We start from the raw sequence: 13,435 nt of genomic DNA on the forward strand, positions 1-13,435 counted from the left end.
ACTCGAGTTTCTTGTAAAAAAAAAGGTTGAAAAATGACGTTTGCGAGACCTCTCGGAAAGAATTCGTTGAAATGGTTTTTTTTTTCGATTTAAGTTTAAACACGGATCCTTCCAGATAGCGATGCCATGAAGGTTGGATGGATGCGAAGATCTCAATTGTTAAGTTGACCTCCATTTAGGTTTAACCCGTTCAAAAGTTGAAAAATGGACTCTTTTGATCAATAGAACTGTTTTGTCGAAATTGGTTTCTCTTATTCATTCGCTTCGTAACGATTCCACGTAACAATTCAAACCATTTGTTCGTTTGTTTTTTTTCTTCTTCGTTTGCATCGCTCAATCCGGACAACTATCGGTCCACTGAATGTTGTGCATACAAGTCTGTCGTTGGAAACTGAACACCGTTTCAAGGGCACACGGCATTCTTACTGCCACGAATAATCCTTCCTCCCGTGTTGGTTTACACTGGCAGAACGCGTTCGGCTCGTCCGGATAGCACCACAGTCTGTGAATGTTTTCATAAGAATCGCAAGGATTAGCACATAGATCACTTGGGTCTTCTGGGTTTGGCACATCCTCGCCCGAACCCCCTAGCTTCTCGCATTCATCAGGGGTCCACATTTCCTGCCGGACGCATGCCTGGTACTTGAAGCTGAAATAGGTTTCGGCTCGTGGGCAAGGCATTTCCTGTTCGATCCAGGTTCCCTCCGCAGTTGGACGGCACTGGCAGAAGTAGGTCGGATCCGAGTGGCACCAGAGAGTGTTGATTTCGTTGTATGTCCGACAGGAATACCCTAGGCATCCTTCACCGGTTTGGGTCTCCCCCGAGATGATCAGGCCAAGCAAAAGCATTGCAATGAGTACTAAAAACGATGAAAAAGTCGAATAAATAAATGATTTTCCTGTCCTGAAACGCACCTACTCATCGTTGGAGCACCCAGAAGCACTGTTTTTCAACCAAAATACGCCACCTAAATGAGAAACAACAAGCTATCGATAATCCGCTCTGCGCCACCACCGATGACGGTGGTGATTTCATTCGTGTGCAATAAATGTCAAAAGTGAGAAATTTGCAAGAGATAACGAAATTGAATTCACTGCACCCAGCTAAAAGAATGAGTCAACAGGTCATACCAACTTTGGTGATTTGCGCGCTTTCATATCGAACAATATCATGCCGAACAATATAATGCCGACTTCGGTGTCACTTGACTGATATTCTGATTTTTTTATGATTTGTCAGAATTGTCATCCTATATTATATATTAACAATTTTAATTGTATATTTTTTTCACCAGTACCATTCATTCACATTTTCTAACCACTTAAATCTATTTGTGGAAACGCATGAAACAATAACAACGTCTGCGTGTTATGCAAAGAAAATACAGAAGCACCCTCCGCCAGACGGCATGAAAATCGACGCGATGCCGTTCTACCATGGATTGACCGAACTAAATTGCACCGCTATGTGTGATATACTCTATCCACAGTTGACCCTCCGTACTGACTTTGCTTCGAGTGAAACCGATTGTTGCTAAATTACCAATAAAGAGACCGTTCATTGTTTGCTAGCTGGAGCGAAAGTGCTAGAAATCGGGAATGGTTCATTAATACTCAATAAGTTCAGAACAGGTGGAGCTTAAATTGCAATACATTTCTCTCCACAGCCTTCGTAGAACGAACACTGTATTTGCATTTCGGATGAATGACTTACGCACGCAAAACATTAAGGAAGACTACGAGACCATTTGCTGGCTAGAGCGAAACTATATATTTGAAGAGAGAGAGAGAGATACATTTTGTTTTTAAATGAATGTTTTGATAACTTCACTATTTCAATTTTAATCCTTCTATTCTGAAAATTTCGTCACCGTTTCTATTCAATCAATTTTTAATTTATTCTATTTCTTTTCCTACACTCTTTCCGATTTTTTTACTGTCGAATTTCATGTCAATTCGATTGATCATTGGCAGCAATATTTCAGATTACAGTGAAACGTTGTGGGTATAAAGACATTGGCCATTCAAGGGACTTTGCATATTTGAAATATTCAAAAAAATATTAGACTACTTTTTGAAAAGGGCTAATGTTTTTTTTCTTAATTTTTTACAAAAATTCATAACACAAATACTATAATATGCACAAATATTTGATCAAAGAATTAAATGTAGGAAATTTTGTGGACTATTCATGTATATTTTAATTTTCAAAATATTAGTTTTAAACATTTCTGTTTAATTTGTTTGATATTTTTTGAAGAAAATATAAATTATTTACTACATTTAATTCTTCATCCCACATTTTGTTGTTCTTCTTATAGCTTTTGAGTGAGGATTTTTGGGAATTTTGAGTTTTTTTTTTCAAATTTTGTTCGAAAATTCTTAACTCAAACACTAAAAGACCTTCAAAATGTTGCTTAAAGAATGAAATGTAGAAAATTATTCATGTTTCCAATCAAAACAAATAGAAAAACAAAATTTAATTGAAACAAAGCTATTTAGAAAATTACAATTTATTTTCGAAGACATGTTTTTTTTAATTATATGCAAAAATTATATTAATAGCCCTTACAATTTCCAACAAGACACTCATACATTGGAATGAGGCCACTGCTATAGGGAAAAAGTTATACTAGCAGCAACTTTTTCATGTTTTCTTCGAAAAATTACTACTAATGTTTAACTCGTAGCATTTTAGTGTGTAAATTATCGCGATTGACATATTCTGCAAACATTTTTTCGATTTGGCAACACGTCAAAAACATGTCAAACGCGAGAATTTACACACAAAAATGTTACGAGGAATTTTTAATGAGTCTCCATACAAAAATTCCACATATTCCAGAAACTATAAAAGATAGAATGTTGACGTCTTCCACAAAGGTTTCTATTTTTATAAAGTCTAAGACTTTGTCAAATATATTATATCGCTATCTTGACTTTGAACAAAATTATAATTAGTTGTAGTTTAAAAAAAACATGAAAAAGCATTTATTAAAAAACCTTTTGCTTGTAAAAGTGTAAAAAGTTTCAAGAGCTATTCATATTGTTTTTCGAGAATTTAAAAGAAAACGTTTTTGAGAAAAATTAATTTCAATTCTAAAAAAAAAAATTTTTTTCAGTGTAATTTTTCAAAAGTTTTTTTTGTGTTATGTTTGTGTTAAATATGAACAACTTCTTACTTCCTTCCTTTCTATTTCATTCTTCGAAAAAAATCTTGTAGGTATTATCGATTTTGAGTTATAGTTTTTTGTAAAAAAATTAAAATAAAAAATTTGGCTCGTTTCAAAAAGTAGTCTCATTCATTTTTTTATGTCTCAAGTATGCAAAGTTGCCTCAATGATCAATGTCTTTCCATTCATAAAGTAGCACTGTTGCACACTCTTTATTATAGGTTTTCATGTTATTGGTTTTTGTTTAATAATTTATATTTGTAAATTTTTATCCTCGTATTCAGCAAATTACTTATTTTTTTTTTTTCAGGTCATAGAAAATTTTTTCCACGTTTTTACTCCATTTATGTCCTAAGACATTCTTCCGATTTTTGTATTACGATTCGTAGTTTTTTTGCGTTCATTCCACTTTTTATATTTCCTTTTTTTATCAATATTTTCACATAACTATTGTTTTTTGTTTGATTTTATGCACACTTATTTTTACTGAATTACAATTTTTCACTTTTAGAAAATTTTCTTCAATATTTCTTCTAATTATCTTCAGTTTTCCTCTCTCCTTCTTTTTTCTAGACTTTCCCCGATTTTTCTATTATGATTCACAGTTTTCTGGACGCTCACTCCTCTCTTCGTAATTTTCTCTGTTTATAGATATTTTTCTTATGTTGACTTTTTGATTTGTTTTATTTATTATATGTTCAAACTCTTCCCCTTTTCAAATATTTTTTTCTAGAAAAAAGAAAACAATATGTTTCATATAAGTTTGTTCCTTTCACTTTACATCTTATTCCTCATTTTCAAGATTCTTCAGACTTTTCAATAACGGTTCGCAATATTCTTGGCGCTCACTTCACTTCTGTTTATCATTATTTTTTATATTATTTGTATTCTGTTTTGTTTCTTCTCACATGCATTTTCTATCAAGTTGAAATTCTCTCATTTGCCAAATTTCCTCAATATTACTCTCTCATTTGCCAAATTTCCTCAATATTACTCTATTATTCTATTATTCTGCTCCCGTCTATCCTCTTCATTTTGTCTAGTCTATTTTCAGTCTTTTACCTTAATTCACAGTTTTCTTGACGATCACTCCACTCTTTTTTTTTCTAATTATTATTTTAACTTCTCTGCTTTTTTCTTGTTTGCTTTTGTATACATTTTTCGGGTCACATTACTTTTTCCATTCCAGATTTTTCATTTAGAAAATTTCTTCGGTCTTCTGCGAATGGACACTCCTATATTTGGCTTTTGCAACACTTCTATTTTACTCTACTCTCCATAGTCATTTATGTTTATCGAGTTTAGAGTTTTGATATATTTTGGTTTTCAAAATTGCTATTTTTCATAATTCGTTTCTCCTGACTTTGTTCTATGAGCCGTTTTTTTTCACTGTAAATTAGTTTTTTTTTATTATCTGATTTAATAAGAAAAAAAAACCAAGAACTCAACAAAAAATTGAACAATAAAATCCGTAACCTTTGAATCGCTGGTCCGATTTTAGATCTCTCACCAACTAATTAAATGTATTTTTAGTGGAGTTTCCAAGAAAGAAAATCATTACTGTTTTTTTTTTGTTTTTCGAGATGTATAGAGCTTGATTACTACCACTATTCGTGTTATTTTTGGAATGTTGTGACAGTTCCACATTGCAGATCAAATAATCAAAACGGAAGGGAAAGGTTTTTGAGGTGTATTGTCTTATATAAGCCTTTCTGTCGATTTAGCTGAAAATAATTATATTCAAAAATTTCTAACTTTAACATCCTGGGCCGAGTTTGAATATATTTAGGTGATATATAAGTAAGCTTTCGAGGAAAAACGATGAACTGCGCTTCAAATGTCTACTTTTCGGTGAAAACTCGACAATTATGAGATTTTTGAAATATTGAGACCAAGGGAAGCTGTTTGTATCATTAAGTTTGAGAATTTTATTTAAACATCCATCCGTATATTTAAATATCATCGTCTTTTCGGTATCATACATAGTTTTTCTCATTTGATTGAAATAAAATAAACGAAAGTTCAAAAGTAAAAAAAATATAAAAAATTAAAACGCTAAAACAGTTATACTTGTAACATTTAAAAACAAAAAAAAAGTGAAAAATAAAAATGAAAAAATAGGTAAAGTAAGTTCTCAAATGGGGATCAACATAGGGTAGGAGCCTGCCTGTTGGTCTCAAATGTTCCTATCTCACGCCTCCACGAAGATCATATGACGACATTTTTAGATCGGGCGTGAACTGGAAACACACACCTGGTCTTGGCTCCGAGAACGGGTGTCGAAAGTGGCTAAGTGAGGGGGTGCGAGCGAGTCAGAGCGCTATATCTCTCCCGGGGAAGGCCTCCCGGGTCATGGAGGCCTTGCCAACCCGCTGTCTCCCGGGCAAAGGAGATACACCCAGAAAATGGAGCTACGTTCACGAAGAATACTCAGAATGCGATCGCCCGAGGAGGGTCCCCGAACTGGAGCTGGTCCTGGAACGGGCGTAAGAGCGAGCGGCCAGCGGCTGGAGGGCGATGTGCAAGAGCGGGCCACCAGCCGGGTTCAACCCGAAGAGCTACCGCCACACAGAAACAGCAGCCATCGACATCACCCAAGAAACGCTGCGCCTACGAGACGTGTTGCGACTGCCAGACGACAGTCGTCCACACTTGTGGGTACCACTAGGCGCCGGATCATGTGGACACACGAAATGAATGAATTCGTGATCCGCGCCTATTACATCTGCACTGCTTTGGAGACGGACATGAGCGGTCGCCCTCGAATACTAACAATGTTCGAGGAAGCGTATCCAGAGTTCGTCGGGAGGCTTGATCAGAACGCGATGAACGCGAGGCGTAGAGCGATAGTACGCAACAACATGCTCTCCCAAACGCAAATCGACGAGATCAAGCAGCAGGTGCAGAGAGAAATAAGCTCCAGGAACAACAGAGCAAGCGATGTGTCGAGACGAAGTTCAGTACGGCTGAGCAATTCATTCGCGAGTGGGGCACGCGAATCAGCACCAGTGGAGGCCACAGTACAACAACCCCCTGAGCCGGAAGACCCACAGCCAGATCAACAACTACTACGCGATCTGGTCTTCCACTACGACGAGGCGATCTCACAGTTCCGCGACACAGACCCATTGTCGCGCCCCAGGATCCCGAAGTTGCAGCATTCCCGCAGGCTGACAAGTGCAGTAAAGCTCATGAACGAGCACGTTCTTCCGCTGCACTTGGTTGATGCTGAGAACATGGAGGAGCTGCAACTGAAAGTTTACTGTGCTGCTGTGGCGACCGCCAAAAGTTTAGGATACCGTATTAGGCCAAGAGGCGGACTGCTCCAACATCTCCGTGAAAGGCGTGAGCCTCCATGGCGAAGGAGATTGGAGCAACGGATCCTAAACAAGCGCACCGCAATTGGAAGACTGATGGCGTACAAAAGAGGCAGCAGATCGGCGAAATTATGTCGCCAAGTTGCTGTGATCGTGCGGCCTACTGAACTTCGCCAGCTGGGAGCTCACCAGCTGACGGAAAAACTCGACACACTTGTACAGCAATTGAGCGTCCTTACAAAACGGCTGAAACGTTACTCTGACTCTGCAAAGCGCCAGGAACAAAATCGGATGTTCAGAGATAACGAAAAAGCGTTCTACGACCACATTAGCGACGAGAAGCCCGACTACCGCGAAGGTTTGCCAGATATTAGCGATGTGACGAACTTCTGGGCTGGTATTTGGGAGACCCCAGTACAACATCGCGACGGGCAAATGTGGTTAAGACGGGAGGAGGAGAGTTGTGGTGAAATTGGAGAGATGCCAGCTATCATCGTCGGAGAGAACGATGTCCGCGAAGCCTCGCGGTACCTGAGGAACTGGGCAGCACCGGGCCCCGATGGTGTTCAGAACTTCTGGCACAAGAAGCTAACCGTCGCACATCCAAAGATAGCTGAGTGCTTCAACAAGGTGCTACGTGACCCACACAACCTTCCTGAATTCGCCACCCGTGGCGTCACCTTCCTCCTCCCGAAAGACAGCAACACATTGAACCCATCAAAGTACAGACCGATAACGTGCCTATCGAGTCTGTACAAGATATTAAGCAGCATCATAACCGCCAAAGTTTCTGCCCACTGCGAACAACACCATATCATCGCAGAAGAGCAGAAAGGATGCAGAAAAAATACGCATGGCTGCAAAGACCAGGCCATCATCGACGCAGCCATAGTCGGCCAGGCGGTTTATAACCAGCGGAACCTAAGCATGGCCTATATCGATTACAGGAAGGCTTATGACTCCATATCTCACTCGTTTCTCGTCCGGGTATTGGAGCTCTACAAAATTGATCCCGTCGTCGTTAGGTTCCTGCAGCATGCGATGAGGCAGTGGAGCACGTCTCTGCACCTTAGCGATGGGGAAAATGTGTTGCAGTCTAGAACGCTGCAGATAAAGAGGGGGATATTCCAAGGCGACTCTTTCAGCCCGCTTTGGTTTTGTCTGGCACTGAACCCCCTCAGTAGGACGCTCAATAGAAACGGTCATGGCTATAAAATAAGGTATGGTGACGGCGCCCACGAAGAAGTGACCCATACCTTTTACATGAACGATCTCAAGGTCTACGCTGATTCACGTCAGCGTCTAGGTGTAGCTATCCGGGTTGTCGAAGACATAAGCAGGGACATCTGCATGGAGTTCGGCCTCGACAAGTGCCGCTGTGTCCATCTGCTGAAAGGGCAGCTTACCGAATCCGGAGGTTACGAGGTCTATGACGGCGAGTTCATAAGAGACATGGTTCGTGGCGAATCCTATAAATATCTTGGATTCCGACAGCTCACCGGGATTCGCCACACCGACATCAAGACGGAGCTGCGAGACAAGTTCTTGAGTCGAGTGAACTGTGTCCTGAGGACTTTCCTCAACGCGGGGAACAAGGTACGCGCGATCAACACATTCGCGGTTCCCCTGCTGACCTTCAGTTTTGGTGTAGTCAAATGGAGCAAAACTGACCTAGAGGACCTTGAGAGGAGGATGAGGAAAGCATTCAAAGAGGCCGGAATGCACCATCCTCAATCGGCACTGGAGAGAGTTTCACTGCCACGCAAAGAAGGGGGACTTGGAATAGTCGACATATCTGCACTGTGTGTTGCCCAGGTACGACAACTGCGCGAGTACTTCGCAGAACGCGCCAACCAAAACGCGCTATACCGGGCTGTCTGCGCCGCCGACAGAGGATACAGCGCTCTGCACTTGGCGCAAGCGGAGTACCAACTCAACTGCAATCTGCAGACAGTGGAGGAGAAGATTGCAGCTTGGAAGCAGAAGGCAGTGCATGGTGCCCACCCCCATCAACTGGACCGGCCACACGTCGACAAGGCCGCATCTAATCTGTGGATAACGCGTGGTGAACTCTCTTCAGTAGTAGAAGCCGACATGATAGCCATCCAGGACAGGATAATGCCGACGAGAAACTGCAGGCGGTACGTCTGGCATCAAGACGTTGATGACATTTGCCGGATGTGCCATCAACCAGGTGAAAACATAGAGCACATTATGGGAGGCTGTCCCGTTTTGGCCAACGCAGCTTACACCGAGCGCCACAACAACGTGGCCCGTATTGTTCATCGACAACTGGCGCTCCAATGTGCTCTGCTGGAAGACAACGTACCAAACTACCGGTACCTGCCTGCACCTGTCCTTCATCCAAAGTCACCATCATCGATGTCGCTATTCCACTGAACCAGAATCTGGAGGAGACCCACGGTCGCAAAATCTGCAAGTACCGACCATTGGCCGTGGAGCTCAAGGAACTGTGGGGGCTAAGGGAGGTCCCAAGAATTGTTCCAGTCGTTCTCTCTGGAACTGGAATTATCCCGAAGACACTTCTGGAAGCGCTAAAGGTGTTGAACATCGAGAAGGAATTGGCCGGCATCCAAAAGTCGGTCATCCTTAGCACCTGCGCGATTGTCCGACAATTCCTCGGTCAGGACTAAAACAGCACGAGCATGCAGATACGTGCATTCCGCAGAGCCTAGTCCCCCTTTGGCATTCAGAAGCCCGGGGGCAGGTAAAAATTCTGGCTAGGTTCGCCTAGTTAAGAAGTGAGATAAGTCGGTAAAATGAAATGCAAAATTCGTGTTTGTTTTTATCTAAAATTTTCAATCGCTTCGTTTTCTAAGTATCAAATTTCTCAATGTTCTTCTCATTTATTGGTTTTACTCTTTCATTTTATCCACTATATTTCTATAGACTTTTCTGGTTTTTATTTTGCGATTAGCAGTTTCCATGCCGCTCCAATATCACGCTTTTTGACTGTGTTGTTTTCATAGTATTTACCCTCACCAGCACTCCTGTTTCGCTCCGCTCTTCATAATATTTTTTTTTAAATTTGAATATGTTTTTTTTTCATTTCACCTTCATGGATATTCTCTTATTGTGAAAAAGGGTTAACTGTAATATTTTCGTTCTTTTACCTATGTGTATATATTTTTCCAGCTTTCTATTTGTAATCTTGTCCATTTTTCAATTTTTACCTTTCCAGTTAGCTCTCTTTCCTGCCCTTTTTGTTCTATATACATATCCTTCATTCATGTTTTACGAGTTTTCTTTCCGAATATTGTACTGTTTCGAATTTCTCTTTTCGATCAACTTCATGAAAAGTTTTTTTTTTCTAAAACAAAATGTTATCCGCTATTTATAAATTCATGTCCTGCGAGTTGCTTTTTTGTAATCCTATACATTTTTGAACTTTTGCCTCTCGGTCAGCTTCCTGAAATTTTTTGCTTTGGCATGGCAATCTAGGACAGTGGTACTCAACCTTCTTTTCCAGAGGGACCACATACTCGTGTTAGTCGTGGTTTGGCGGGCCGCAAAAAAACAAGAAAGGATGGTGTCCAAAACACGACCACATTGCTAGCATAGAACTACGAAATTCTAACCGGCGAAGAACAAACATATTCATTTCGAGCTATTTATATAAACTTTTGGCAGCATTGAAAAGGGTCAATGAGTGGATGTCGTTATTGAGCGAGAGAATGTTCCGCGATGCAATAAAACACAAATTTAAAAAAAAAATATTGGATAGTCTTTCAGAATTACCATGTACTGTTGATTGCTCGATGTCTAGAGTGACATTGAAACACTGAACTTACTGAATATCCAAGTAGTTTCCCAGTATCTCTTAGCAGAATTACATTACAACGCTCCCAAAAACACTCAGAACAGGAACAGAGAATCCGACCCGAATCGGATGTGGTGTGGATGCGCTGCGGAGCAAATTCTCTTCCACCGAAAAACGCAGCCCTCGTCGCTGAAAAATACCTTCTTCAAACCCGGCATAAATACACTGCACTTTGAATCCGGAAACAATTCTAGAATTTTTGCGGCTTTTGCGGCCTTGAAAAGAACGCGTTCGCGTTGCATTGTAGAAGCAGTTGAAAATTTGTGAAGCATTTCATTATTGTTCTCGTGTTCTTTCAAGTTTCTAATAGCCTGTTTCTCCTTTAAGTTACACCCAATTTCAACAAATTATGAGCCTGTTACGAACCATTACTGTAGAAAAACGAGTCGATTCCCGAACAGACTTATTTCCTAGTCTGCAAGCATCGGCTTGACATTTGTAACCGAAGCCGCTTTCAGCAATGAGAAAGCTAGCAGATTCAAGAGCCCAATTATCCTCTGAGGATCGTTTCCATGAAATTCAATCCGAAGCGGACTAATTTGTAGACATCTTCTATACCCGGCTGAAAGAACAGAACAGAGAGTAGAAACAAACTGTCCATCGTATCATCTCTGGCTCGTATATACCCATGTGCGCACGACAGCAAAATAATTGCACTCGACCTCACGCTATCCATCTCGTGTGTGTGGGACGTTGGACGCGAAACAAAAGGGTCCCAATTGGGTTCTTATCCGGGCCGTTCAACCGCCGCCATTTTGCTTTGTTTCGTTCTTTAATTCCCTTCGGAGAATGTGTCCACCCAGGCCTACTGCGGTTGTGTACTTCGTCTGAAATAAGAAATCGTCGGACTCAACTGCCGGATCGAATTTGTGGATTGATGGATGAGTTTCAGTGGGGGGATGATTAATGGTAGTCCTGTCAAGCCTCGAACCTCGTGAGCATTTGAAGAACCATCAGAACGCGGATTGGCTTTCCGTTGATTAGCTAGCGCAAACATATTATCGAATTAAATTGCTGATTCAGAACCACCTGCGCCCGAATCTCAGCTCCCTTGCCCCCCACCCCGATGTTGACCATCGGGCTGACGGACTGCATAATCATGTTTTGATTTATGTTGTCTACTTCTAGCGAAAACATGGCGGCTCGGCACTGTCGATTGTGGAGTGCGAAAATGAAATTGTGTAAAAATCAACACTTATAAGGCCTTGCTCGCGTGGTGAGGCAAAGATCTCCACTGGGAGCAACGCCAGCCGCCACCTACCTCCTCTATACTGTACGCGATCAATTCTCTGTTTTATGTTTTTGACCAGATAAAGCGACCAACACCTAGCCAGGTCTCAATATTTCATCATTAGCCTTCGGTAATCGATCGCGGACGGGTGGGAGCTCTCTCATTAGGATGCAACCCAAAAAGCAACGCAACAAGTGGCAACAAAAGGGCCCAGCGTGTGATCTACGCGGCAAAGGTCACTGGGGAGAATTGATCGAATCTATTCCTTCTTCCTTTTTCGGGCGCACGCTGCCGATGGAATGTGTCTTTAGGGAAATCGACTGTCAGTGTTTTGTCTAGGACCAGATCTTACCAGATGTCCTCGGAGATTCGGACTCAATTTGTTCGCTCTAATTGACAAGTACGGAGTTGATGATCGATCGGGTAGCAACAGGTTGGGGGTTTGGCAGAAACACTGGTCCAAGCCAAGCGTTTGCGAAATCACGACACCAAAGTGCAAACAACTGTGTGGTTTGGCGTATCAACTTTGTGTTATCCGTTTCAGAGACATGAGAGGCAAATTCGCTACACTCACGCTTTTTTTTGCGCGCCACTGATCGTGGATTGTTTCGTTTCATGGGATGACACCGAAGGCCACCGGGTACGCAGGGTTGGGGGTAGGGTAGTCCGGTTTGTCCCTTTTTTTAGTTCTTCGGCCCATGCTCACTTCGTGTGGTGGTGGGACTGATGCAACCTGGCTGATAGCAGAAGACACAGCCGTGCCAACAGACTTGTTCTTGTTGTTCTTTGGTTCATTCGTTCGTTTGTTGCTAGACGCCCTCGGAAGCGATACCCCGGGGAAATTTGCAAGCCGTGGCTCGTACGTGACTTGAGTTGGAAAGCAGCGTCTCGTGTATCGGAGGACCTTGTGTCATCATCAGTGCACAGCGGATTGAATTCGAAACAGAAAAATGAGCTGCCTTGCCATTTTTCTGTTGTTGCTACTTGGTGTTTAAATTGAAACCGAAAAAACTCCCGAAATTAATCCCAGTCCATCACAGAAGACTGACATTCTATTCATGCTATTTCTCTAAAAACTCAACAACTCAACAACTGAACAACTCAACAACTCAACAACTCAACAACTCAACAACTCAACAACTCAACAACTCAACAACTCAACAACTCAACAACTCAACAACTCAACAACTCAACAACTCAACAACTCAACAACTCAACAACTCAACAACTCAACAACTCAACAACTCAACAACTCAACAACTCAACAACTCAACAACTCAACAACTCAACAACTCAACAACTCAACAACTCAACAACTCAACAACTCAACAACTCAACAACTCAACAACTCAACAACTCAACAACTCAACAACTCAACAACTCAACAACTCAACAACTCAACAACTCAACAACTCAACAACTCAACAACTCAACAACTCAACAACTCAACAACTCAACAACTCAACAACTCAACAACTCAACAACTCAACAACTCAACAACTCAACAACTCAACAACTCAACAACTCAACAACTCAACAACTCAACAACTCAACAACTCAACAACTCAACAACTCAACAACTCAACAACTCGTCAATGAACATTTTTCATGTTTGTCCAGAAAGAACGATAAACATATGAAAAAAGCATAATTTTTAAATTTTCTAATTGCAATTTTCATTTTCCAATTTTACGTACCTTATTATTTTTCAATTTAGGATTTCTTATTTGCAATTTTCAAAACAGATTTTCAATTCAGAATTCTTGCGCTTTTTTTAAATTAGATTTGTTTTAACATTCACTTTATGATTTTGTTGAACTTGAAAATTATCAATTTTTCGTGCAAATTTATATTTACGATTCTTTGCAATTTT

General features: G+C 41.0%; 2 protein-coding genes across 4 annotated transcripts in view; both read right to left on the reverse strand.

Moving 5' to 3' along the window:
- LOC129779248 (cadherin-86C) overlaps positions 1 to 13,435 on the reverse strand; it is a 468,683-nt gene that overhangs the window by 321,841 nt on the left and 133,407 nt on the right. The window lies entirely within an intron of this gene.
- LOC129779312 (uncharacterized) lies at positions 235 to 1,030 on the reverse strand. Its single transcript, XM_055786721.1, has 2 exons — positions 920 to 1,030; positions 235 to 860 (listed from the first exon to the last, which is right to left on the reverse strand). The coding sequence occupies exons 1-2, from the start codon at positions 921 to 923 to the stop codon at positions 334 to 336; spliced, it is 531 nt and encodes a 176-aa protein (XP_055642696.1). The 5' UTR covers positions 924 to 1,030; the 3' UTR covers positions 235 to 333.

Source organism: Toxorhynchites rutilus, chromosome 1, assembly GCF_029784135.1.
Source record: "Toxorhynchites rutilus septentrionalis strain SRP chromosome 1, ASM2978413v1, whole genome shotgun sequence".
NCBI classification, from domain to species: Eukaryota; Metazoa; Arthropoda; class Insecta; order Diptera; family Culicidae; genus Toxorhynchites; species Toxorhynchites rutilus.